The 27,902-nt window shown below is 38.2% G+C and overlaps 1 protein-coding gene across 5 annotated transcripts in view; it reads right to left on the reverse strand.

Annotated features, from left to right (window-relative positions):
- The window catches only part of STK32B (serine/threonine kinase 32B), a 168,380-nt gene that overhangs the window by 65,894 nt on the left and 74,584 nt on the right, over positions 1-27,902 (reverse strand). For all 5 annotated transcript variants that reach the window (XM_054066350.1, XM_054066349.1, XM_054066352.1 and 2 more), the window contains one exon: positions 15,387-15,560. In XM_054066350.1, coding sequence (XP_053922325.1) covers positions 15,387-15,560 — 174 coding nt within the window. The remainder of the gene's footprint in view (positions 1-15,386; positions 15,561-27,902) is intronic.

Below are 27,902 nucleotides of genomic sequence, written 5' to 3' on the forward strand. Positions count from 1 at the left end.
GTATGCAAGGTATAACTGCTGTAATAATCAGACAAGTGAAAAAGCTCTCACTAATTAAGGCCTCTGAAGACCCTACCTCTTCCTATGTACCTCTAAAGAGCGCTTGGACACATGGCTCAAACCTTGGGACTGTAACACCTAGATATATAGAAATATGTTGTTGTGATACTGAGAACTATAGTGCCTGTGGTTTCTTTTTAGTTCAGCACTATGTTTTACGAGGGGATTGTGAAGATCATGGATTTTCTCAGCACTTGTACGAGCCAGTTTTGTATAGCTCTGAAAATAAAGCTGTCAAAGAAGGCACCACAACATGCTTATTTACAAACATCTCAACTGGAACAAGCTTGTTATTTTCCAATTTTATCTCCATTTGGAAAAATACAATTATGAAAATATCTTCAATTCTTTACTTGTAACAATAGGTGGCAGTAATGATATCTACATTTTTCTGAATGGCCAGTGGCCTTCAGAAACATTGTGTTTGTCAATTTTACCTTAGAGAAATAGTCGTAGTAGGTATTGTTATCCCAGGCTGAAGAAAACGACCCTTTTAAAGCCAGGAACCCTATACTGAACCTTTCACATTTCTAGCTATACACAGCCAGATAATAGTCTTCTGTGATGAGGTACTGAGTCTGCAAAGATGTTAAAGTAAAATAAAAATATTAAACACAGAATATTTCATTATATTATTCTTCCTGAACATTGTTATAAAATGCAGAAAGATTTGTCCGAAGAAGAACATCAACCTGTACTTTGCCTTCTTTGCGTTGCATTGTATAATGTGTCAGGGACTAAGATTGGAAAGTATCACTGTGGCCATATAACTGAACTTTTACACAACGAAGACCAGACTATATTACCCAGATTCCTCTTCCAGACACAGTGGTTCTTTCCCAAGTGAATCAACGCAAAACAACTTGCAGGCAATTCAATAGTTGTTTTTCATCTTGCCCAAAGAACTCAAAGCAATGACAAATGTGCCGCTTCCTTTCCCAGAACTGTTTTCTAGAGATAAAGCTAGACATAACTACATCCCTTGGACTTTTGGGTAGTTCTGAATGACTGTCAACACTGTGATGATGACAAAACATCACCACATTTCAAATAAAAAGTCTTTTCAGTCAAACGCTTCTCCACATCATATGGAGGAGTTGTGGAGGATCAATATGTGGCAGTAATTTGTTTATGATCTCATAGCTGATGACTGTAATCTTTTCTGTGTTAAAGCATCAAGTGTTGCTGAGATCTTCTGTGCATATAAGTACAAGGCTCATACCCCTACGTGTGAATAAGCTTTCAAGAACAGGTGATATCTCTGATACCCACAGGAAGTGCATGACTCATTAGACATTAACTGGAGCATGATATTTGGAAAGAAGTAGCTGGTCTAGCAGGAAAGCATATACATTGCAATAGTGACGCTTTATTTCTGTGATACCTTGTGAAACCTTTTGACTAGGAATAAGAGGGAGAATGTACATAGCACGTACTCTGCCAGCAATTGCATGAGTATCAGTCTCCTTCCAGTATAAAGCATAGGCCCTCTTCCAATCTACACAGGCAGAAATCCATATGTGAAACTAAATGAGAGAAGATATTGATGACATTTGTCCTTTGCCTAAAGATAAATCAAGACAGCACTACTATTGATAAGCATGTTTGGCTTTATCTGTTGTAAAAAGCTAGCATCAAAAGTGTAGTGTTTGGCAATGGCTGAAATTCATATAGCTGCTTCTTTGGGTTTTGCTGCATGAAATATAGAAAAGATCCATTTGTATATATCACATCTCCAAGAATTTGCTCAGTTTATCTGACAAACTCAAAAATAAAATATACACAATTCTCAACACACACGTGCTTAAGTCACTGTTCATTGTGTATAATTACTGTATAATATCCCTAAAATTTGCATTAAAATCCCTACCAACTTCTATACACAGAAGTTCATCAGACACCTGTTAGAACAGCAGCATCCACAATAACATTGTGTTGTTCAACAGCTGTTTCCTTCATCACTACCAAAGTGTAATCCATACTAAAGTGCAGTTAATTACATCCAGCGTAGCCGGCAATTAATGTCCAGTTCAATATGGAGAACTTTACATGCAGGCCAAGGAAAGTGACATGAATTTCCAAAGGTTTCAGGTTTTCAGCAAGTACCTGGACAGTGTTCCCTTCAGGGCAGCAGTGAAGCTTCCCATTAAGCACATTTTCAACCTATCCAAGTTTCAGCAGTACAGTGTAGTGGAGACAAGGGCTTTAGACCAGCAAGTAGAAAACAACCACATAATGCTGTCTTGTTTGCTCCTCTCTGAAACCCTAAATGCTAGCACAAATAGCAGATTCCCCATCACCCTCACCACTGCCATCATCTACTGCTGGCTTGTGCCCATGACATAAGAACCATGGGTACAAGTATTTGGGCTGTTATTCCTCAAACTGATCAACTCGGGCCCTCTAATATATACAGCCAGGACATATCACAGTCAAGTGAGCTTTGATGTCCTGCATATGGTTCCCGTTCTGGGTGGTTTTATAGATTTAATATGCATAAAAGTAAGCTGCAGCAGACCAAGACGGAAGGTGCAGAGTCTACACTTGAAAAGAAAATTGTATTTGGTAAATGATTAAAAAACCTCACCTACTACTACCTGAAATGTCAGTAGTAGCTGGCAGGTCTTCTTGTGAACACTACCAGCAGATGGATTAATTCTACTAAACAGAGGGACAAATATCTGATTTTAAGCTGCATTTGCTCCCTCCAACCAATCTGTAGTGTTTTGAACAGAAGTCTCATGACACATTTCCACCTTCAGCCTCACCTAAACTGGAAAGGAATGTAATACATTACTTCTAAGAATACCTTAGAAGGTATATTTACAAAGAAATTCACAGAGCAATAAATACATCTATTCCTGCAGACTGTTATTTTAGATGAAACTTGGTAGGTTACATTTGACCCAAACCACATCTTATATTGCAGTACACTATCTTTTTAAGACGTCTTCCTATTCTAAGAGAGGTCAACAACATATTGCTTGGATTCAAACATCTATTCTAACTTCTCTTGACTAACCTGGATAAGGAATGAAGGAGTGGCAAAATTACTTGAGTTCGCAGATTGTAGTAGCAAGATCCTGGTTAAGATTATTAGTCATTCAGATGACTGCCTATTTCTGGGTGAGCTGAAGAGCTTTTTAGATTCTATTGGCTGTGTTGACTATGTATCCTCTTGCTTGGATAGCCAATTAAAAAAAATATAGTCCTGCATTTAGATTTTGGTACACTATTGAATAAGATTTTAAAAACATAAGAAACATTTTGCATGCTGTGTGGAGTTATGAAAACAACTGGGGATGTTCTCCAGTCAAAGTATTGTAATGTGTTATCGCAGAGGCACAGGCAGGTATTTAAGCCTCTTGTAGGAGTCACGCTTCTGGCACTCATTGTTTTGTTTGACGTCATCTCACACCACAAAGAACGCAATCCTTCATACATGGTAAATTGTGCTGTACTTAAAGTACATCACATGCTTAAGTACTTTTTTTCATCGCTGCCATGAAATAAAACATCCTGTTCATTTGTGGCATGAAAGCCTCTGAAAATCTGCATAGTCTTCTAGCTGGGTGAAGATGAAGAGGGGAAAGAGCCCAGGGCTTCCTTGTTCCCCTCCAGACAGGTGGCCATCACAAGTCCAGCTGCCTATGGCACACAGGGAATGTGGCTCTGCCATACAGGGTTGCTTTTGTGTAACTGGGGCCACATTGCATCTCAGGGAGATAAAATCTTGTCTGATAGAAGGAAACTGCTGACCAAGTATTTCTTTGGATGGAAGAGCAGGCAATGACCGAGCACCACCATTCTTCCTATTAACTAAAGATTTACACTGGTTTGATGTATATGGTCAAAACTTTAGACAAGTAAGTATTAGCAATTCAATTTCTCGGCTTTAGATCTCATATGCTATCTCTTTTTGACACTGTATCTTCCAAAAGCAAATATTAAACAATAATGATATGATAGAAGACTTTTGGATGGAAATGGACATCCTTACCTACATGCTCATAATTCTTAGTTTCAGAAGCAGAGGTACTCTGGGACTCAGGGAAATATGCTGGTACTTTAATTAGTGTTAAAATCCACACATATTTAAGTGTATGAATCTGCATTGGGGTCCATCTGTAGAGCATTTTTGTGGCTTAGTAGGTTTGCATAAGACAGTTAAAGGAGCACTGCCAGGGGAAAATTCTGTACTATCTCAAATTAAGAGGCAAGCTATTAGTGTCTGAAGGTTTTAAAGGCAGAACTCCGGATAACTAATACATTTAGTTAGCATAAAATCTGTTAAATGCAGCATTCTGACAATGGATTTTCCATTCAGCAAGTCTTGCTAAGTAACAATATTAGTAGTTGTTATTGATTATTGTGCTGGTTTTGAGACAGAGTTAATTTTCTTCACAATAGCTAGTATGGGGCTATGTTTTGGATTTGGGGTGTTTTAGTTACTGCAGCGCAGTGCTTACACAGAGTTAACGCCTTTTCTGCTTCTCTCACCATACCACTAGCAAGTAGGCTGGGTGTGCATGAGAAGCTGGGAGGAAACACAGCTGGGACAGTTGAATTCAAAGGACCAAAGGAATATTCCATACCATGTGACATCATCCTCAGCACATAAAGCTGGAGAAGAACAAAGCAGGGGGACGTTTGGAGTTATGGCATTCGCTTTCCCAAGTGGCAGTTACACATGATGGTGCCCTGCTTTCCTGGAGATGACTGAACACCTGTCTGCCAATGGGAAGAAGTGAATGAATTCCTTATTTTGCTTTGCTTGCACATGTGGCTTTTGCTTTACCTATTCAACTCTCCTTACCTCAACCCACAAGCTTTCTCACTTTTCCTCTTCTGGTTCTCTCCCTTAACCTACCCAGAGGGAGAGAGGAAGCTTAGTTGAAAAGCTGGAAAAGGAGGCTGAGGGGAGACCTTATCACTGTCTACAACTGCCTGAAAGGAGATTGTAGAGGTGGGTGCTGGTCTCTTCTCCCAAGTGACAGGTGACAGGACGAGAGGAAATGGCCTCAAGTTGCACCAGGGGAGGTTCAGATTAGACACCAGGAAAAATTTCTTCACCAAAAGGGTTATCAGTCACTGGCAGAGGCTGCCCAGGGAGGTGGTTGAGTCACCATCCCTGGAGGTATTTAAAAGATAGGTAGATTAATTGCTTAGGGACATGATTTATTAGTGGATAGGTGTGGTTGGACTCAATGATCTCAAAGGTCTTTTCCAACCAAGCAATTATATGATCCTATGATCTTAACTTTTGCAGTAACTTGAGAGAGCACTGTAGTGAACCTAAGATTGTGGTTTTCCTCATCAGCACCTTTTCTCGAATACACAAAGAGATTAATTTTTATACCAGTGTATTAATTCCTATCTGCATAACTCTGAGCAAGGTTTTTCAGTCATTGAATAAAGCCTTTTGACCCTGATAATGATCACAAGAGACATATTCAAAACCATTCAGGCTTCTGTAAGCCTTACCCCTCTAACCCAGAATTTATATACTGGCATTGGCCACCTGCTTCTTCTACCGCTGCACCTTCACACTTCATAGTGCCTCTCTTTCACACTCTCCACTCTCTCTAGTCACTCCTCATCTAGACTTCCAGAGTCCGCCCCTCTCCTCAGCAGATATCCCTTGCCTACACACAACACGACACTTGTCACTCCCTGGTCTCTTCTTCAGCCCTCCTAATGCCTCTGTTGACATCTCCTCCACATTTTATGCAGGGAGATGATGTTCTTTATCTTCTTAGTACCCTAAGGTCCATCTATCTTGCCACCTATTTCTTTATTTCTTGCTACTGTTTCTCCAAAGTCTAACTGTTCAGCTGGATGAAAAACCAAACACTTTCACTGAACGTCCAAACTGTGAACTCACAGGCCAGAAATGGTGAAGTCAGTAAGACTGTCTGAAGAGTTTGTTTTTCTGATACTGTTAACAAAAGTTACCTTCTGTGCTGTTATTTCTCTTACAGTGTTTTTTATCATTTATGAGTCTTTTATCATTCTAGTACATCACACATTGTTTGACATTGAATGACAGCAATGACAGAGAAAGATGAGATGTTAAGCTGTATTGTTTTCTTTCTAGAAACTAGCAAAGTCAGAGAGCTCAATAAAGCCAGGGAAGAATATCCTTCAAACCTCAAAATGCTTGCAATCTGAACTAAACCTGAGAGGAGATTAGAAACTATCTGCGTATCAAAAGAGGGTCTACAGTTTTATCACAAGAAATACATATTCATGTTTATCTTCTAAGGTACTTGTGCTCATAATTAAACCTCCAAACTTAAAAAAAAAGTGCATATCATTGAATTAAACTGGGAGACTATAACATGATTAGCCACAGAATAATCACTGTGAAAGGAAAAAAGAGAAGCTCAAGCTTTGTGTTGTTTTTATCACTAGACTTGAAAGCAACTCCTTCAAAAACTGCATTCAGAACAGCAATGAAGTTCATGTGTACAAGATAAACAGATATATGACTGAATAAAACCTGATAGCCACTGCAGAGAGGTTTTCATCTTGTTAGTTTGACTGTGAAGATTATTTTGATCATTAGTTTAAAGAATGACCTAATTCACCAGAATCTAACTCAGTGAAGTTTTGGTTCACTAAAAGTGTACTGTCTACCAAGCTCCCACCTTGCAAGGTCCCAAATTGACACTGTATTTTAAGATCTTTCCTTGCTTACAGTAGTTCTGCATGTGCAAAAGCACCACAACTGCTGCAAAGCAGGCTTGTTTCATCTCCTCTCCTTCAGGAAAGTGCAATTATCTCCACTGGGTCAGTAGAAAATTCCCTGAGGGATGAGCGTAAGCCACGCACACACATACTGGGAGAAGCAGAGGCTCATCAGTAGGACTGTCATACAGCATCAAAGCACTGAGGTCCTGTACTTTCTCTCCTATAAAACCCACGCACGAAAAGGGGACAGGATTTCACGGAGCATAAAGAGGTGTTTGAAAATAACCTTAAGGGTTAAGGCCTCCCTGTGGAGCTCCAGAAAAAAGATACAGAGAATAAAAGCAAGAGAAAAATATAGTCAAGAAGGCAATTGCAGCAGAACAAAACTTGTAGCAATCTGTATTTTAATCACTATCTTTGTCTACCAAATGATTTCTTTTAAAAGATGAAACTCTCTCAGACGATCAACATTACAACTCCCACTCTTTCTCGTCCCTCCAAATATCTACTAACTCAGACCACATCTCACCTGAAATATCAAAGCTGTACTGAAATCTCCTGAATGTGTTTCAATTGCAATTGCTTCAACTGCAATATCCTTTAATGAAATGCCTTCTACCACACCAGGGATGATCTACTCAATTCCTGAGATATAAGGACAACTGCAGTCATTAGGAAATAATGTGAATGTGAAATTTTTGCCTTAAGTCTTTGTTATTTTGCCATATATTAAAACAAAACTTACTCTGTAAGGAAATCTCCAAGGAGTGATGGAATACTCTATACATGTACTGCCCATTCAAGCTGAAAAAATGGTGCAGCCATTAAAGCAGAAACAGAAGAAGCAATTGCCCATATGTTGCTTTTGGCTTATAGTTTGCACAGCCTGAAGTTTAGAGTCTTTTTTTGCATATTCCCTCTCTCCATTTACATACTTTAATCAAAGATTTAAAATTTCTTTACTGACTACAAACAAAAAAATATCTCAAGCACATTGCATGCAAATCTGCCACTTCAGTGGAGAGAATACGCCTGTTTAGAGTTATGATGCTGTAAAATTTCCAAGATGCAATCATGTCAGAATATTTTTAATATAACATTAGCACCAAAGCTTTGGAAAAAACATTCGATGTTGTATCAGATGGGTTTAGTTCTTGTTCTCTCCCTGAATCAAGACTACACTTGATTCCTAATTTGATTTCGCTGGTGAGAGGAGCTGTCATTCAGCTTTTTCTTCCCTCTTCGCTGGCATGGGGAGGTCGGGACAGCAGCACCCTGGTATGGCAGGTGAGGGGTAAAGGCTCACAAAACCAGGACAAATGAAGCAGTGTCTTATGAGGCAGACAATTACTAGTGTGAATACTGTTATGTATTTCTCCTGAAGGAGTACCTAATAATTTTAATTACTTATTGAAAATTATTTAAATGGAATTATTAATACTCTTCATTATTATATTTAGAATCACAGTATCAATTTGCGATTCATACGGGTATTCATTTGGTATTTCCCAGTATATACAAGTTGGGAGCAGATGCCTATACTAAAATCACTTGAAGCCTTAAGGCAACATCAAGAAATTTGTAACGGATTCCTGTGAGAGACAGATGGCTCTGATAACGCACACACTGCATTGGCCACAAAGAAGCTAGCAATACACTAAAGCAGAAAACTAGCATAAACCAGATCAGATTTGTGGATGGAGACCTGAGATGATCTTAACTATAGAGCTCTGTTTCAGGTCTGTCTGCATCTTCTGCTTCGGTGTCTGAATCTGTGAAAATGATTCATGATCAAAATTTTAATATTGAGGACTGGGAGCAGGAAGGAAGGAAACAATTTAATTTCATTATCCATCAATAAGGTGACAAATTGTGGAGATGAGGGATGTGCAGTATTTTAATACATATCATATGTCCTGAAGACTGCTTGTGTAAGGCTTCTTTTCCTAAGAGGTAGATTAATGTAAAGGGATTATTAAAGGAAAAGAGAAGGAGGGGAAAACCAGTGGAAGACAGGTGATGGCAGCTGATTTAGATGAGGGTGCACATTGCAGAAAATAGAAACAACTCATAGAAGCAAGTCATTATAATCGCAGAACAAACGTAAGGATGGACAGCCTTTAAGAAAGGCCTTTGGAAGGTAGATGAAGATGAAAAAGCCAAATCAATGGTATACCGTTTACCACAAAGACTGGAAAGTAGGAAATGCAGAGCATGAAATGACAGACTGGTGTATCATGTCTACATGGACTTTCTAAATCCCTTTTCAGCAGACTCCACAGAACAGGATGTGCTGAGCCCAGGCACCAATGGACCCACTGGTACCTCCAGGATGCTGGCTATGACACTCAGTGCAGCGGCAAGCTCTATGGCAAGGTAACTCCCTTGTGGCTTTCTGTTGCTGATTTTCAGAAAGACTTGTACCAGCTTACGTGAGAGACCATCTGAATATGCCTGGGTCTCAGTCTCTCTACGCTGTTTCCAGTTCCCATGTACTTGGCCACGAACAGCATGCTGATTCCCTCTATAGAAATGCTTTATCTTGATCCAAAAGAGCTATGTTTTCCCACAGTGAGGACTATGGAGCTACAACTAGTAGGACCAAGTCAGACACATGTAAGTCCCTAATGCCCTACTGATGGTACCATGATTTTAGAGTTTTAGGGGGAATAAAAAGATTTTTCATGTATATTTTGTTGCTTGGAGCTAAATAATAAATGAGAAAGGATTAAGGAAAACTATTAAATCAGTGTGTAAAAATTAGAATTCTGATAAAATTGTTTGAAATTCTTTCTAGTTACATTACAGAAGAATTAGTAAGAATAAATACATAACTTTTTCTTCTAGATGCTTGCCTGGCACACTTTGATGTCTAGATTATACGTGTGCTCATCTAGATGTCTTTTTAAACAGAGAAGCAAGCAATAAGAAAGCCAATTACAATCACAGAACTTAATTTTTTTAGTGAAGGACACTTGTTGTCTAGAGCTGCATATAGCACAAACACTTCAGATGGGGTTGGTTTAGGTTATCTTTGGCCACTGGAAGTTTGTCACCTATTGCAAGACATCTGGCCAAGCTCAGTTTGTTGTTCAGATCTTCCCTCTCCTAACATTGACCAGATACTTGAGTTTTAAATGAAGCAGTGCTTGTGAGATGACTTTTCCTTGGCTAAACAAAATATTTAACATAAATACACTCTCGCAGCTTGGCAATAAATAAGAAAAAACAGAATGAAAGTAAGGGCCAAGGATCTACTTTATCTACTGACTTAAAAACTATAAGAAACCAAGTGCCTTCCTGACTACAATGAAGACATCTCAGCCATGGACTGTGAAAGGAGTGAGAGTATGGTGGATGTCTTCTGGTATTTCATCTGAGTGGTGAAATCACACTATGCTCACAATTAAAGATAATATCAGTGCCAGTAGCAGGATTGCAGCACCCAATGGAGCATCTCTGTGTGTTCCCTGTGTCTGTTCCCTAATATTGGCAGTTTTACCTCATTAGTAAATGAGTCTCTGGATATTGAAATCTCAGAGGGTTTCCAAACCAACTTCATTTATTTGCAGTATGTCATTGCGTACATCTTTCTTTCACTATTGCCAAATAGAAGTAAAATTAATTTGTTCTTGTAGGTAGCAAGCTCCATTCAAGAGTAGAAATGTCTTTTCTCTGTACATTCATATCTCATGATGTCTATTTCTTCTGTATAATGACTCAACCAAAATTTAAATACCTTTTGTGCCTAGAATTTGTGAATCACTTTCTTTTTGATCAATGCTGTTTCATAAGCATTCAGCAGGTTTTCTGTGCTTTCTGGTTTGCATGGTGTCTCCTTTTTGGCTGGTTTTGATTTACTCTCTAATTTACTTCTCTTACACAACTCATTGCTCTGTTCCTGCAATTTGTCTTTGGAAATAATGTGGGTTTGCACTTCTTTTAGGAACATAATACAAAGACGTGGAAGGGACATGGGAAGACAAATTAAGAAAATTCAATAGACAGGCCTCTTGACCTGTCATTGTCTTTGGTTGTGCTTATAAACAGTACTTACATTATGGTTATTTTTCTCCCAATTTACCTGCTTCAGACGCTATTACATTTTCTTTTTCACCTACGCCTGCTTACCAGCAAGAAAAAGACTACTGAAATCTATAAGGAGTTGTGTCCTTTTAATATGTCCTGGTAAATTTCAGGTTAGCATTATTCTGCCTGTGCCATCTGTGAGAAACAATAAAGGGTAATTTTTCCATTTTCAAATAATTTCCAAACCCATTTACTGCTTATATACTAAATTGACAGTGTTATGAAGGGAACTTTTTAAATTAGGTTTTGTTCTTTTGGTGTACGGTGTCACAGGTGACAATGCGAAGGCCAGTTTTAAAGAAAAATCTAATAATTCAGTCACATTATCTTATTTCAGCAGACTGCTGGATGCCTTGAAAGGCTCAACAGTAATGAACAAACAGGAATCGCACACACCGTAGCCCAGCCTAGCAATGCTGAACAAAGAGTACATCTTGTCTAGCTGGTAGCAGCAAGACACCCTTACTCTGAAGTGGATCAGCTGGCAGAGGAAAATGTAATGCTCATTTTGTTACCATTTTCCATGCTTTTGCCCACCCTGCACTGTTGCTGAGTAGCTGTTTGGAGATGGACTAGCTCCTGGTGCTACTCTGCATTGGAAGAAGCACTTGCAGGAATGGGAAACAGAGTGGTGATCACAGTAGTCACACAGCACAAACCTGCTAAGTCAGACTCATTCCAGTCATTTTGTGCTTCAACAAAAAGTTTATATGTATGCTTATATATGTACACATACACACATAAATGGTTTTGCAATAAAAAACCCACCGAAATAAAAAAGCCTTGGGTATGCAAATCAAACAGCTAGTCCAGTATCCTAAAACTGTGCTGGAAGGTTACTGCAATTTCCTTTCCAGACACCTGCCACAGCCAGACTGATGTCTGAGCAAAAAAAAAAATCACTGATGGTGAAAAATATTAAGGGCAATGGAGTTAACAGTTGCCCCATTAGAAAGAGAAAATCTATCCATTTTATCAGAGTAAAGGTGTTACTTGCGCAGCAGCCTCAGCACTGCTGGGCCAGCACTGCTCCAAGCCAGGGCTCTAGATCCAGAAACATCCTGGGAGACACAATACTGGAGATACGGCTGGAAGAGCTAGCTGAATGACAATGGGCAGCCTACTTTGATGAGGAAGCAGCTAATTTTGCTGGAATGTATAAACAGCAACATTTGTGAAATGAGGAGTTCAAGTTACTCATGGCTGAAAAAAGTTTATTCAATCTTTGATGGGAAAACTTTTGTCCAACACATTATTCACTGATATTACACAAGCAATGCCGGAAAGAATGTATTTAATCATACTGTCTTAAAATGGCAGAATGCTGGATTTGATCCAACATTTGAGAATTAATGAGACCATATGGATTGTCAGAAGTCTTTCTCTGTGTGTTGGAACCAAGGGTCTGTAATAAACACTGCTCATGCAGCCTTTAAGCTACTATTTCTTTGTTTAAGAAATGGGGATAAAGTGTTATCGGAGAAAGGTTGTGAAGAAATGAGATTTTGAGATATTGCCATTACCTGTGACAAATAATTTAGAAACATCTCAGTATTAAGTTAATTATTGTGTAAGTTAAGTGTAAAATTGCCCAGAATAGTCTTCAAATCATAGCTTGAAATTTACAGCTTTAAAGTTTGTGTAATTCTGGCTGAACATCTATGTAAATGAAAACATTTATAACAGAGCTGTGAGTGACACACAAAGTGCAGGATTCGTTACTGTGGAATAATAAATAAATCCGCTATTGGAGGATTGTGCATAGCAAATAAGGATCTTATACATGGATGTGATTACTAAAAATGACAAGGTTTTGTAATAGTTTTTCCAGTATTTGTGGTTTAAGTTGTCCCTGCTGCAATAATACTTTTATTGCTGAAATGATTGCCACAGTCAAAGTGCACGACACTAACCACATCAGCATATACAGAAGAGGCATTGCAAGTCTCTCCAAATCTCCAATCTCCAAAGGGGAACTGGCACAGCACTGATCTAGACACTTTTACATCTGTTCATACATGCCTAATAATTCCTGCCCCTTTCATTACCACTTTTTTTTATAGCAAACTCCTGGACCTGCAGCCTAATCTTGAAAAAACTTTCTGTCATGTTGCCGGATGCAATAGTGATGGAAACCAGAACACATTTCATACTAACCTGTAAATGCCGAGAAGGAGTTAAGTTCCTGACTCACACATCATATATTCGACACTTTATAATACTGCATTTTGAAAATCCACCTACCCAGTCTGATGAATCATTCAACTATTCTTTCTCTGTAGCCCAGACAAAATTTAGCAGGGGACTCTCTCAATGACTGTGACTCACTAACCTTTCTTCCCCCTTTTGCCACCAATGCACTCATTTAAAAATGAAAGAACTAATACAGTTTTGTAGGTTTGTGTGTGAATGTCGACTGGAAGCCATTTATCGAAATGATATTGCTGAGGTCTGCTACCACAAAGCATAAACACTAGCCAGCTCACTGGTTTTATCTCTGATCAAGATGGTGTGTTTGCAATGGTAAAGTAACGGTTACATATCTCCTCACTGTGCATCACTGCTGGATCAGCTCCTGAGCCAATTTAAATCTCGATGCTAGCCATGCTACAGAGATTTATGGCAGCTGAAGACCTGTCCTGCAGAGTCCTGAGCCAGATCCTTTATACCCTGAAAAGTAATCCTAACTAACCAGCCAGCGAGACCTACCACAGGCTAAGAAACAGGTATTTTGATACATCTGGTTTTGTGAAAACTTTTGATGTAGAGTGCAAGCAAAACCCAAATCCCAGAACTTGACTCTAATTGGAGCCAACAACCAGTTCCAGACCCCCATGCTTTCCTCTGCCTTGGTACAAACCAACAAGTGTTGAATCCAGTGATGTTACTCTGTATTACAACTGGTGCAAAGGAGAAAATTGAGTAAAATCAAGTGCTTACTAGTCATCTTTAAGTAATACAGAAGAGAACAAAGTGTCTTGCCCATTTTCACAGTTGGACCATGGCAATGCAGACACTGTTACAAAAAAAAAGTATAAACAACCACAATTATTTCAATCTATTCCTGCATTCTTTCAGGACATCTGCCACCTTTCACAGGCTTTCTGTGAGATGTTTTTAAGTCACAGGCTTGTTGCAAAATACAAATGTTGATTACAAACTGGATTCACTCATGAATGTTTTGACAACCTATTTGCATAAAATGTCTCATCATTAAAATGAGAGTGAGAAAAATGTTCATCAATTTGTTTTTCACTGAGTACATTCCTAAAGGCACAGAAACAAAGGTCAGTCAAAATTCTGAGCTCTGCTTTCAAATTATTTGCTGAGAAAGGAAAATATATGCGAAATACACGGGAAGGCATTAAAATAATAATGGTGTGCTAAAGATACAAAATTTTAGAAAATGCTTGCAACATTTGTGGGAGTTTTAATTGCAAGCAAAACAACTGTTGCAATGTTTACTTGAATTTCATCTTGCACAGTTTCAGAACACCCAGCTACCACTGCACATCAGTTCAGAGAAATTCTGTACGGACCATCCCTCTTCAGAAAGTCAGATGATACTTTTTATTTGTTATTTATTGCAAAATCATGAGACAGCTTTAGTAGGTGGTTTGGATGAAAACTTACAATCAATATATTTGGAGGAATTTGTGCTCGACACTGGAACATCTATGGTGCAGCTTAGTTTAGTTTCATCTCTGAAACTCATATCTTTATAATACAGAAAAAATAATTCTTTTTGCAACAAGACCACTCTAAATCAGGGAGGAATTCCTGAGTTTAGCCTAAAAGGAGTAAAATAGAGGCTCAAGACCATAATTTTATAATTTATAATAAGTTGCTGTATTAACATAAAAAGTGAAGTCACCCCACTACTTCAGTTAAATGCCAGAGTGTTTAAAGAAAACAAACAGACCCTGATGCTTGACACCTTTTTTGACACGAATAATATGTTTACCAGCTATAAGGCAATAAAAACAACAGATTGTTGTAATCTAAGAAATGCAAAAAAGAATGCACCCTCTAACACTGTTCCAGCTTCTATTTATCTTATTTCTCCACCTCTTTTCCTCCTTCAGACCTTCATGCAGATTCTGCAAGTAAACAAACTATTCTTTATTCTCAGACTTTGATTTTGTGACCTTCCCCTGACAGTGTTATGTGAAGCTATTGTGCTGGCATACAACATTTTTGTTTTCACCAATATTGGCACATTGGAGAATTAAAAATAAATTAAAAGTAGTCAGGATGCTGTTGTGGGTTGTATTTTGTGTTTAAGCACCATAGTATTAAACACACATCTTAGTATAAGATCAGAGCAAGAAAAGGGTAGTATGAGAAGGATATGGGGCTACTGAATGGCTAATAGCAGAAAGGAAACAGTTTAGAAAACCTTTTCAGAGCCAAATTCTATGCTTAGATAACAATGAAAACTTTTCAGAGATTTTGAATAAACAGAACCATTTAATCAGATGTGTGACAGAATCCCTCTGCTCTGCCAACAGAAGCAGCCTGTCCCTCTAAAGAAATTCACTCACCTGTGAATGATGTGGTATCTCTGTAAATAATCCAAGGAAAGCGCCAGCTCACAAATATACAGCTTAACAGTTCCTTCATTAAAGTGGACATTCTGCTGCAAATGGTAACGCAGATCACCTCCAAGTAAGAGATCAACCACCATGAACATGTCTTCTTCATCTTGAAAGGAATACCTGGAAGAAAGAGTTACAGGTCAGATTTAAGAGTTGGTGACACAGCCACAATATGCCCTGGGCTAGTTCTCCATAAGCACTAATAGATCTGTTCATGCCATATCCATGGTTTGCTCAAAAGGCCTAGAATGACTTCTCACAGCTGTGGTCCAATCCTGGAACCACACTTTGATTGCCATCAGACTCTGTAGTCAAGGCAAGCAGTGCTAGAACTGCTGCCATACTCCTACCTTGTTTTAACCACAGATTAACACCTGAATGTTGGGTTTTTACATTTTTAAATAACCATATACTCACTCATTCAGTTGACAAAATGGTCTAGCAAATAGCAGCAGTTAAATAGAAGACCTTCAAACACACTTGATATTCACACATATACTACTTTAGCTCAGTGCCTATGGAAAGTATCCTGGCAGGATTGAGAGCTACTGTCCTGGGGGTATTTTCCAGATTCAGTAAATATCCATCCTGTTCTATTAGCTGAATATTATCTACAGCTTTCAGTGTAGTTCCAAATTCAATAAGAAATAAAACTATAATTTTACTGCCCAACAATACGTATTTTTTCAGTCTGCAACTTATATCTTATAAAATGACAGTTTTCATGGTTACTGATAGAACTGACCTGGACTGCTTCCCAGAACTGCCTGCTGAATACTCTGAGGACAAAATTCTGATCTGATTTAAACCTTGTAAATCCAAAGGTGTAGCCAGTCAATGTGTAGTGTATATATAGTGTTTGGGCAAGTAGGAATTTCCATGTGTTTCCACTTACCTCAGCTATGCTGCCATTGCTCTGTTTATTTCTGATCTGAGTAAATTGACAGAAACAGTCTGGTTTTCATTTATGAATGCAACTGTCTAAGATACAGTATTTTAGATTTCCCACATGGGGAATGGTGAATACCATATTTCTAATGAGAAGTCACTCTTTTCTTAGAGAATATTTTAGAACTAATTTTGATGTGAAGCTATATCGGCCTATACCAGTTGTGGATATGAACTGCTGCGAGGCGATCCACAATGATAATGCCTCTTCCATCACTGCTTTTCCTATGCGGTGTGTGATATATGTTGGCTACAGATGAGATTCAGTTCTCCTGAACTGTAAAATACATGCTAAGGAAATGAAAAAGAGTGGGCTTCCAGAAAATCTGTTCCCACCCTCCTCTCAAAGGCAGAAAAGTCTATATTAGATTATTTTAATTGACAGTTATGTACAGTTTAACTTTTTTTTTCCCAGACTTGCACTTTCTGGAATGAGGCACTGCTTAGGGGTTGTTACAGATGGTTCACTTTGAATTTAAATGCTTTCTATTCTTTCTGAACACAGTTCTGAGAAATGAGTGTCTCTAGGTGCTCCGCTTTTCTATTACATTTCTGTATGCCTGCCAAATGCCAGGAGGTGAAAACCATTTTATTTGCACGAACCTTACTTCTCAAAAAGTCAAATCTCTGAAGCCAAATCGTAAAGTAGGTGGCACATAGTGTCTGCTCACGTCCAGAGACTCAGAATTTCGTAACACACAAGTTAAAAACACAGAAGGCTTCAATTATATTCAAATTACTCCGAATGTTGTGCATTACTGAGCCTGAAACAACTGCAAAAGAAAAGCTTAAATATGTAGTTATGTTTAAGATTTATTTTTACACTGCTGTTATTTTAAATGATGTAGTTGTAGCATTGAGCAGATGTAGTATGAGATGTTACTTTTTCCTTCAGTTACTTCTCGAGTAAAATGTAGATTTTTTCTGATTCCTTTTTATATATAAAAATATATAAAATGAAAAACACACATTGAAAACTCTACTTAAAATATTGTGTCTATTATGGGACTATTGTTGCCTGAAATCATATGACTATTTGTCAGCAGAAATTGTTCGAAATTGTCCTGATGCTAGTTTGGTCCTGAGGAGGAAAATATCCTGAGTAATTTTTTCAGTGATTCAGCCACCATAAGGCAGAGGGTGAAGGCGAGTAAAAAGCGTCTGTTGTGAACTTGCTTTTACATTCAACAACTATTCCCTTTCCTGAGATAATTATAAGTGTTTCAAAGTGTACTCATGAATGTTTAGTCTAGATAAAAAAGCCATCAGAACAATCCAGAAATAAATGTGAAATCTTGTCCACACCCAAGTGAATGTTTACACTTGATGGAACTGGATTTTCACTCCAAGCATGTGTTTCAGCTGATGCACTTTGATTTCCTGTGCTTGCGACTAGGGAGTGGTGGTCTTTTGTTGTCTCCAAGGCAAGATTTTGATGGTTCTGTGAATTGTTACTGATTTAAAAGAGAGATGAATAAGTTAAACTGTGAAGAGTTAGTACTCTATCATATTTCATTATGTTAGGAAATAATATTGTATGCACAAAACAACATGCCTGCAGTCGGATGCAGAGGTTTGCACATTAATTCTACTCACACTCCATAACAATGTAAGGGCAACCACAACAGGCCAGACTAGACATCTAACTATCTTGGGGGTCACCAGAGAGCAGACGCTTAAAGAGGAGCAAAGAACAGAAAGGAGGTAAACAAAGCTTTCCTCCAGCACTCAACTAGTCTCCACCCATTCACTAGCCTAGGGCTTTCAGGGACTCTGTGTGGCATCTCTGGGAATACAGGATGAGATGACAACAGATGGGATTTGTCCACAGATCTGTCAGACTCACTAACACATAATTAATGTCCTGCTACTATAGTTTGCCTCAGGTAAACTTATTAAGGTATCTGTAATCCCTACAAATAGATCTACAAGGCTTCCAGAGGTGACTGTACCTCTAGAACACCGTATTTTGAACCTAAACAGAAAAAAAAAACCAAAAAACAACCAGAACTGAGCCTGAAGAGATTCAAAATATGGCTCATATTTCACTCATCAGCCTTCCTGGATCAGACACTTTTAAGATTCAGCAGCACAGGGTGTTGGGTCATCTTGTCTAGACTGTGACGTTTCCAAAAAAAGATCAGACTAGATGATCTTTGAGGTCCTTTGAGGTCCTTTGAGGTCCAACCTGGTATTCTGTGATGTGTCACAAACTATGAATGGAGTACAGGCCGGTTTTATTTAGATATTGAAGCTAGAATGATGCAGACCAAGACACAGCTCTTGGGGAGCTCTGTATATCCTCTCTAATGTTCTCCTCTTTCACTTGGAGTCACAGTTTCCTTTCTTTTGTACTGATATGTACCTGTGGTATCTGCTGACCCCTTCCAAAGTGTTGTCTGTACCGGTGTAGTTAAGAAATAAGCCATATAGGCCCAGTTTGAAAGAACAGATACCGTGGAAGGAGATGTTCAGTATATCAGCAAACTTTTTCATCTACTCTAAACAATATTGCACCTGACACACATCATTATGTTTATCATACAAACATAGCCATGGGTAACAGTGTTTTTCCTGCAGAGTTGATCCAGATGGGTCAATCCTACATGGGTCGAATTTCTCCAGCTATCTGGATCAGATGCAATTGAAGATGCTGCAAGACCATTCCAAGAGATTTTCTGAGGGATAAATGAGTTCATCCCAGTGAAATTATGTTTCTACAATCTAGGGGAGAGTTTGGACATGGCAAAGAGCAGAAGGGCTCTAACACTGATGGCCACTCTACTAGGCACCTCCAGCAGCTACAAATTTCTAAGCTACAGAACGCAGATCAGGAGTTACTGTAGTTTCTGCTGTGCAGCTGGTACCAAATAGTGTTCCTCTGGCTCTGTGTTAAGGATTCACAGGACTTGGTGTACCAGCTCCCCCTGACCAGCTTGGTTTTTTATGCTCACAAGCAGCCTAGTCTTCTCTTTCTTTTCCTCACACAAATTCAATGTTGTTATTTTCCACAAGGAATGAAATATCCCCTTTTAGCTTCTTGTTTTTTCAATACTTCAAGAAATAAGTGGGTTTGACTTATTGGTCATAGTATTGAAATTGACAGCAAGTGAAACATTGGTCATGGGAAAAATGAATCTTTGAAAATGTTACTGTGGGTTGAGGAGAGGCTCATGGAAATTCAGCTCAGTGGAGATTATTTTTTTGAGTAAACACTGTAATTTTACTTTTATAAGCTTCTGCTCAAAGGCAAATGACATACAAAAGGGCTGATTGGTTTTTGAAGTAAAATCAGAGGTTATTTGGGGGTTTTATGCTAACCAGATAACAGAAATACTTACTGAATGAACTATAGCATCGTGACTGATATTGAATATTAAAAATACATTCCAAAGTTACTATAAAGACAAAGTTTTAATCCTCCTTGAAAAGAAAGAGTAAATTACTTGAAGTATTTTGTTTGTTTGCTTTTAAGTAGCATCTTGAACCAGTCTTAGGAAAATTGTTCTAATTACAGAGCTTTTCTCTGCTTTCTCTTGCTTGAAGAAAAGTTTTAATGCATTAGAATCAGCTTGCTTATAATTAAGATAAAATAATAATGACCCTAGCAACAGTGGATTGGATTATTTATTATCTTCAGACTGGAAGATAAAATACTATTGAGCAAAATCCTCCATGGAAACAAACTTAAGCAAAGCACTTTCTGAATAAGTTATATCCATTTCCATATTTATATCTGTATATTTGTTTTAATAATATTTATTTTTTCTTTATATCCATTTGTATTTTTATTTGTATCTCTGTCTCTTCACAAAAGCAGCTACAGATTAAGGTCATTTTTCTCCTTTGCATTCCTTCATCTTAGTTAGCAGCAGTAAATTTTGGTTGAAATCCTGCTGGATGAGGCACCCAGTATCCATAGTTCTTGTTTCATATGTATTACCTGGGGGAAAGGATGTCATGATCGATATTTGATATATGACTTTAATTTAAGATTAAAAACACATTACAAAAATTTCATCACTAAGCCCAAATCACACTTCATATATCAGGACTAATCAGTTAAAGAAATACTCGCTCAGTTCAGACATATAGATAACACCTCTGCTCTGTACTGAATATGATAAAGTCTTGGTAGCTCCTAATTAGAAATTTAAAGAAGGATCTTTTTCCAGTTTTCCCCTGGTAGCATTAAAGGGAGGAAGTAAGACATGAACTTTCTAGTGACAGTAGATTTTCCCAGTGTAGATGTAGATGTCCCAGAACAGTAAAAACCAATGAGCTGCAACACTGTCTTTGTTCGTACCGTTACAACCAAAACAAGGAGAGTTGAAGGCTTAGGAAGAATTGGCCTCGTGTCTTAGAGCCTTACAGGTTCCCTCTGTGAGTCCTTCTCAATTCCTGTTGCAGAACTGTGCAACATTGGCTTGGATTAGCAAAGTCTTGAGGAGTGTTTCATACAGAGAGATCCCAACAGGGAAAACTTCCATAAGTCATGGACCCTCATTAACTGGTCACACTGGTCTCCTTAAGAGAAATTCTGTGGCTGCATCCAGACTGCTGCTGCAGTCTCATGGGCATGTCTCAGCTAGGTCCAAAGAAACCATGCACAAAGAAACCGCTTCACTCAGACACAAGGTTAGTAGTGGCACCACAGGGTTGCCCCTTTTGGGAAAGCAGAATTTATTACCTCTGGCAAAGCATAAGGCTGGTCTAGATAGAATAGTCTGGATTCCTGAACCTGAGCTAGCACTGCTGTGCAGTGTTGTGTGAAAGCATCAGCTTCTTTGGGAAGAGTCAGTTCTACTTATAGTGCTTCACTGATGCTACAGTCTTGACTGCTCAGATGGGGTTTGAATTTCCTGAGTTACTAACTCTGTTCATCAATGAGAATCTCCTCTCTCTAGGAAAGATTGTTCGCAAATAGACTTTAAACTTCACAAGTGTTTAAATGCTGGAGCACTTGCCTCAAACCAGGCTTTCAGGGCTTGAAGCTCTGATGTTTCCAGGGATCTCCAAATCTCTATCTTACAACAAAATTTCCAGAAGCAGTAGACTGCCAATGCTATAACAATCTCCTAGGAAACTATGCCAGTAAGCTGTGGATCCTAAAGATTGGGGAATACTTATTGGAAGGTACAGCAAAGTTGAAAATTGGAACTTTTACTTAAGAACAATCTCTTGAATGAAGACCTACTTTCTGCTGGAAAACCAATGTGATTCATCATGTTACCACATCTGATTGTGCTTGGCTTTTGCATAAAAGAAACAAATTTTTACCAGTAAAATAGTTACAGACTTACTCTGGTTTTATGTTGTTTAGTTCTATATGAATCCTAATTTGAAGGAGTCATCTTCTTATATTGCTAAACAGAAGAAATCAATGCTGCAGCTGTATTTGCATAATAAAGATGCTTAGTGAATGTCATGAGCATACTAAGACAAGATTGGTTTCTGCAGAGCTCTTAAGGCTTGTACAAAACAAGAATGTATTGAAACTGCCTCTGGATAGAGAACAATGGAAAATACTGTTGGGACCTCTCTAGGAGGCATGAGGTGAAATGATCAGGGCAGCACACCCACAAGACTTGACAAGGCACAGCAAATGGAGCTGCAGGTGAGGGAGGGTGAAATGGAGATGTAGCTGCTCAGCTGCCCTTTCCTCTCACCCTTCCAAAGTAAGCACTGCTCCAGGAGGCTACCTAATTTTTCTGCTTGTCCTCAAAGCTTTTGGAGGCAGAGAAACCTCTTCCATCAAGCTCTGCTTGATGCACAGCATAAAGAAGTCACCAAATATTTTGGTAGCAAAGAAGCTGAGCTGGAATAAGTATAGGTATGGTATGGTATGGTATGGTATGGTATGGTATGGTATGGTATGGTATGGTATGGTATGGTATGGTATGGTATGGTATGGTAGCCTAAAATAGCAGCTTTGATGATTCATACAACAAATTGCTACCACCTTGCTTGTGCTGGAAATGTATGTGGAAAACTATTACACCCACTGTGACAAGGAATATCAAATGCTTATCCTTGAATTCCATAATTTATAAGATGAGATCTTCAAGATAATCGAAGTAATGTCAAGTTTCTGTGTCCTGCCAAACAAGGACAAATCTCAAGAAACAAGCTCCTAGTACTTAAGTTCTTAACTTAAGAAATGTAATTATGCAAGTATTATGAAGGAATGTTGGACGTGTTCCTTCATAATGTCCATTTTGCTTACATTTCTCAAGATTTCATTGGCCCTTTTAGAAAATGGACAAGTATTGGTTATTGGGATTTGCAAATTGTGCTTGCAAACAACTTAATAGAAGTCTATTATTGCAAAGAAATGGGAATATATTTATTTTCAAACTCAGAAATAAAAGACTCATTTCTTCAAATGCTGTTAAAAACAAAGGAAGATTACTCAATTTATTTCTTTTTTAAATATATAAAAAATATCTTTCAAGGTAAAAAACTTAAAAACATTGAGAACAGGAAAAGTCTTCTATAAAGAATTAAATTGTTCATTCTTATTTGAAATACTTTCTCAAATTCTATTTAGCTTGCTGAAAAATTACTAAATAAAAAATAGCCTGCAATGAAGTTGAAAGATGTTGAGCATTTCTGCCTCAACAGAACAACAAAGTTAGCAGGAGACATGTTACAGATATTAGCATAGTATATATTTATATAATGAACACCAATTAATATTAGCAGCCAACCAGCTAATGGTTATCAGTTAGAGACAGTTTAGTATTCATCATGGAGTCTTTTCCTCCTTCCAGAACATTAAGAAAAGGCCACAAACCCTCTCTGATCTGAAAAACAACTTCTTATTGTCCCCATGTGCACTGCCACAGCATTTGACTCAGCTCATCTTGAGCTACGCAACCACGCAACAGGCAGGCAGCAAGGAACGGTAATAAACTAAACATACAAAAGGAAAATGCAAAAGAAATAACTGCTGTTCGTTGTTGTGCTATGCACTTTGCTTTCACCAAATCAAATAAACCTCACTTATGTTTTTTTACATGCATAAAATACAGCTTATATTGGTCAATGCTGTGGTAAGCTGTTCAAGTTCTTTGCAAGTCCTGGTCATTTGAGATTATTTGCCTTGGAGCAGCTTCTCTTTTACTCCTTCATCTGTCTCTAATCAATCAGTGCTTTGCTCTCCCTAAAGTTAGCTTCTTTATTTCTGCCTCTGATTTTGCACAAGCTGGTGGAGGATGAGGTAATTTGAAATGTGGGTTACGGTAATAACTGTGGATATTTTGCTTGTCCTTAATCATGATATCTTCCCTGTGTGGCATGTAATTAAATGTTGGTGGTCATTTACTAAGCAGAAAGAGTTCTTACCGTTACACTAGACTGTAGATTAACAGCTTACAGCCAGGGTTTGCATACAGCCCAGTTTGTATACACGCGTATAAGATACACGTTTTACATTGTCATTGGATAGTGTTCACTGAATGTTAAGACAGATGCATAGAATAATTTTGGATGGAAGGGCTCTCTGGAGGTCAACAAGTCCAACTTCCATCTTGAAGCAGGGTTAGTTGCCCAGACTGGTTTTGAAAATCTCCAAGGATGGAAAATCCACAGTCTCTCCAGCCACTCGTCGAGTTTTGAAGAGACTTTTTGTTTATAACCAACCGGGATTTCTCTTGCTGCACCTTGTCATTCATCCTTTCAATGTACATCTCTTAAAAAGATTTTTTTTTCTCTATCTGTAGATATTGCTACTTTTATATCATCACCACCACAATTTTGGGTAGTGGAAGACTGTGATTAGTTCCCTTCCTCAGCTCACCAGCGTCATGTCTCAGCTGTGGTCTCTAACCCAGGAGCAATGATATTTCTCCAAATGTTGTAGATAAGACTTTGATGAACCTATTCCAAGAAAGATCACTGCAGGAGGTAACTTTTGAGACAATGAGTGACTCTTCACAAACATTTGTTTGAGATCTAGAAAATTTCAGACAAATAGGTTGAATTTTTGGTTTACTATGTATGACTGACAGTAGAAAATCCGCAACGCAGCTACACTGCTAGCAATTATTATGAAGCTGAAATCTTTTTATTCCTGTATATTAAGTAAGCAATTCATTTTTCCAAGTGATTCATCTCTAGAACTGCTTTCTGATAATTTGTTTTTCAAGAGAAAATTAATTACATTTCTGGCTCATTTGCTCATATACTTATAGACTTAACAGCACAATGTCATGATGAAGTCTGTGGTTTCTCAGATATTATTAGACCAATGATGAAATAAGACTTGCAAAAGAGTGCAAAATAAGCTCATGTCTTAGTCTATTTGTTTAGGATTTTTAGCACACCTGGATGCAATATTGTCAAAGTTCCATTTAGTTGTTCTGCTAGCACAAAAAGCACAGCAGCTTTCACAAAGTTCACTCAGTTCTATTCTTTGAATTCAAACTCATTCTTCACAATGTTTTTTTATCTTTCATATGTATTTTGTTGAGGGGACTAAAGTAAATTCTCCACCATCTCCTGTTCTATGTATAACCTTTACAGAACATACATCACAATTACAAGAGAGCTCTATGCTGACTGAGTGAATGAGAGCATACATAGAAGGCACTTTGGTTTCACTGATATTCTCAGCTGAATGCAGTCTCTAAAATCCTCTCAGCTGTGTTGACAATGTGCTGTGACTGGCTATACTCATACTTAGCAAATGTTCATCAAGTTCTTCATTATTTTGTGTTATTATCACTGTCAATTTATGTCATTTCATGTGCATGTGGCACGACAGCAGTAGTAATTATTTGTATAGTGCCAACTAGTCTCTCTTGTCCCCTGCTTGTCTCAAACACATCCAATTAAAGCAAGTGATAGACAGAATACACAAAGAACCCGGGAAACCTTTCACACAAATAAGTGCCCCACTACTAATACAGGAAACAGCTGACCAAGAAAAGTATATTCTTGGGAAATATGTAGTCAAGGAAAAAGTTCACTGGGAATCGTGGACTGAAAACATTGAGAAAATTTGGGATGCATGTCCAGAGATCAGTTTTCAACTTGCAGAGCTTGGCGTATTTGTAACTAATGGTCCATCCCAAAGAGCAGAAAATCAAGCAAAGGCAGTAAGAAGCTGGCATGGATGAGAAAGGAGAACTGAACAGAACTCAAACAGAAGAAAGAAGTGTACATGTGGTAGAAGTGGGGACAGGTGACTGTGGGATTTCTTGCCACCACGCTAGCCACACAAACCACTCTGTGCTGCTTTGCATAACCTCTTTAACACACTTGGAAGAATACCTTCTCTCCCCTATCTGGGCTACTGTCTGATCCCATGGAACACAGACTTAATAGGGAGAAGAATTCCTGTTGTATACAGACAGTCATCCAGGGTGCCAAGGCATCCCCCTTGGCCTACCAGAAACTGCTGTAATTGGCAAAGAAATTCCCTTACCTCCTGAAGAAGGAGACTAATAATTGATCATCTCAATCAGGTACACTGGGGAAAGAACAGCCATTGTTACAATGCAGTGATCCAGAGCCCTTGTGCATTCCCTCATTGTTCTTGGGGTCCTGTGTTCCTGGGAAGAGACCCCATCCTCATCTGAGAAAGAGATCGGCCAATCAGTCACTCTCCCCTGGATACCTGATACCAGGACTGTGGCCTAAGTGAGGTGGTCTGATGCAGCCAATGGAAACTTCCAGATATATGACATCTTCCAAATGCAGCCAAAGTGAACAGGAAAACTTCAAAATGAATATTGAATCATCTGATGAAATTCAATTAACTTGAAACCCGTTAAGAATGCAATCATGTGTTAAGCCCTTTGAGCTCTTCTGGATATTTATCTCATGGAGAATTTCCTGTTTCCTTTCCCTCTTTCTCACAGCCTTATTGTTTGAGGCTGTACTTAATTCAGTAGAAGATTTTAACAAATAAAGTACCTGCCAACATTTCTAAACAGGGGTAAGTGCTACTTACTAAACAAGGATTTCAAGCAGACCAAATAACCCAAAGTTTCATAGTATTCAACAGTAAGTTTTCGTTTGGGCAATGGCAGGTATTGGAAAAAGATTGTTGCAGGTCTGGAATCACATTTTGGTGGAACCCAAATTTCAGCAGTCAAACTTCTTATGGACTACAACAAATTATCTCCAGACTCTCTCTGTTTTTATCTTCAAACACTGTTCTGTATTACAGATAATTTTATTATTAATTTTATTATCTATAATAGTCTTTTTTTCAGGTTTATGAAGCAAAGAAAAATCAAAGTTGCAGCACTTACCATTGAGCTTCAATCGTAACAAAATTTAACACGAAAATAACATGAAAAACTTCACTGAATTAAAAACAAATGAACACATTTTAGCTTTAAAAATAGGCATAAGCATTTTCTATATGCAACCTTAGACACTGCAGTGATTGCATATGTGGCATTGCACAGGTTGGAAGGCTTAACAGAGTGTTTTCTTTTTTACTTATTTTGGCATTAAATAGGTTTTCCTCTGAGCTACACAAAACCCATCATATTTTATGCACTTACTTTGCACATGTACACATTCTGGAGTAATTCATCTCACTGGAATTGGACAGATTTCTAATCACTCTTCCCTCTGCCTGACTTTACTGCAGACTAGAACTCTCTGTTACCGCAATGAATGGTTCATCCTCTTTTTTTTTTGTTAGAAATGCCCAAACACTTTTCAGCCAGTTTCCTGCAGAATGTCCTCCACTCCAATACTATCCCTGTTGAATAAAACCAGCGACACTCAAAAGGTTCCATCCAAACAGCCCCTCCTATTTTCTGTAAATAAACTAGTTAATTAAAAACTGCAGTGCTGAAGCATAATGCTTTTAATCACATGTAGATGCCTACTAACATTTTTGATTAAACCAGACATTACTTTTAAGCGTTATGTGTTTTTTAATTGTGTACATTTCTAAACTGTTAAATCAAACAAATTGGACTGAAACACTGCTGACTCTGTTGTATCTTTACTAGCTCATTTCAATCTTAACTTCTTAAATGACATACAAGTTATTTTGCAAGATTACCTTGCCCAAATGAAGAAGCAAAAAAACTGAATAGTAATGTGAAGGCTGTAGCATAGAGCAAATCAAGCTTATTGTCTCTCTGTGATTTTAACTGAGGACAGAAAGCTGTTTGCAGTTTCAAATTAAAGCTAATTTTTTCCCCACAAAAATTTCCTTACAACCAGTTCTTCTGGGAAGAACATAAGATTGCAGTGTGATTTAGGCAATCCCACAAGCAGCACAAGCATACATGAAACAACCTTTTCTTTTTACTGTTGTTTCTCACCCATACAGCAAAGATAAGAGAAATCTCGGAAAACATAGAAGAGATTTGGGGTTGCTAACTAGAACATTATTTGTAACTCCAGCCGGGAAAGAATTCAACAACTTACTAGAACTGAGTTTCTTAGACCTAGTTTTGCCCAGGCTACCTTCAGACACATTATTAATGTGCTTTAGGTTAGAAGAGTAGTTTTTCTAGGATCATTTTGTTGTAAGTATAC

The sequence above is a fragment of the Cuculus canorus genome, chromosome 4 (genome assembly GCF_017976375.1).
Source record: "Cuculus canorus isolate bCucCan1 chromosome 4, bCucCan1.pri, whole genome shotgun sequence".
Classification (NCBI taxonomy): domain Eukaryota; kingdom Metazoa; phylum Chordata; class Aves; order Cuculiformes; family Cuculidae; genus Cuculus; species Cuculus canorus.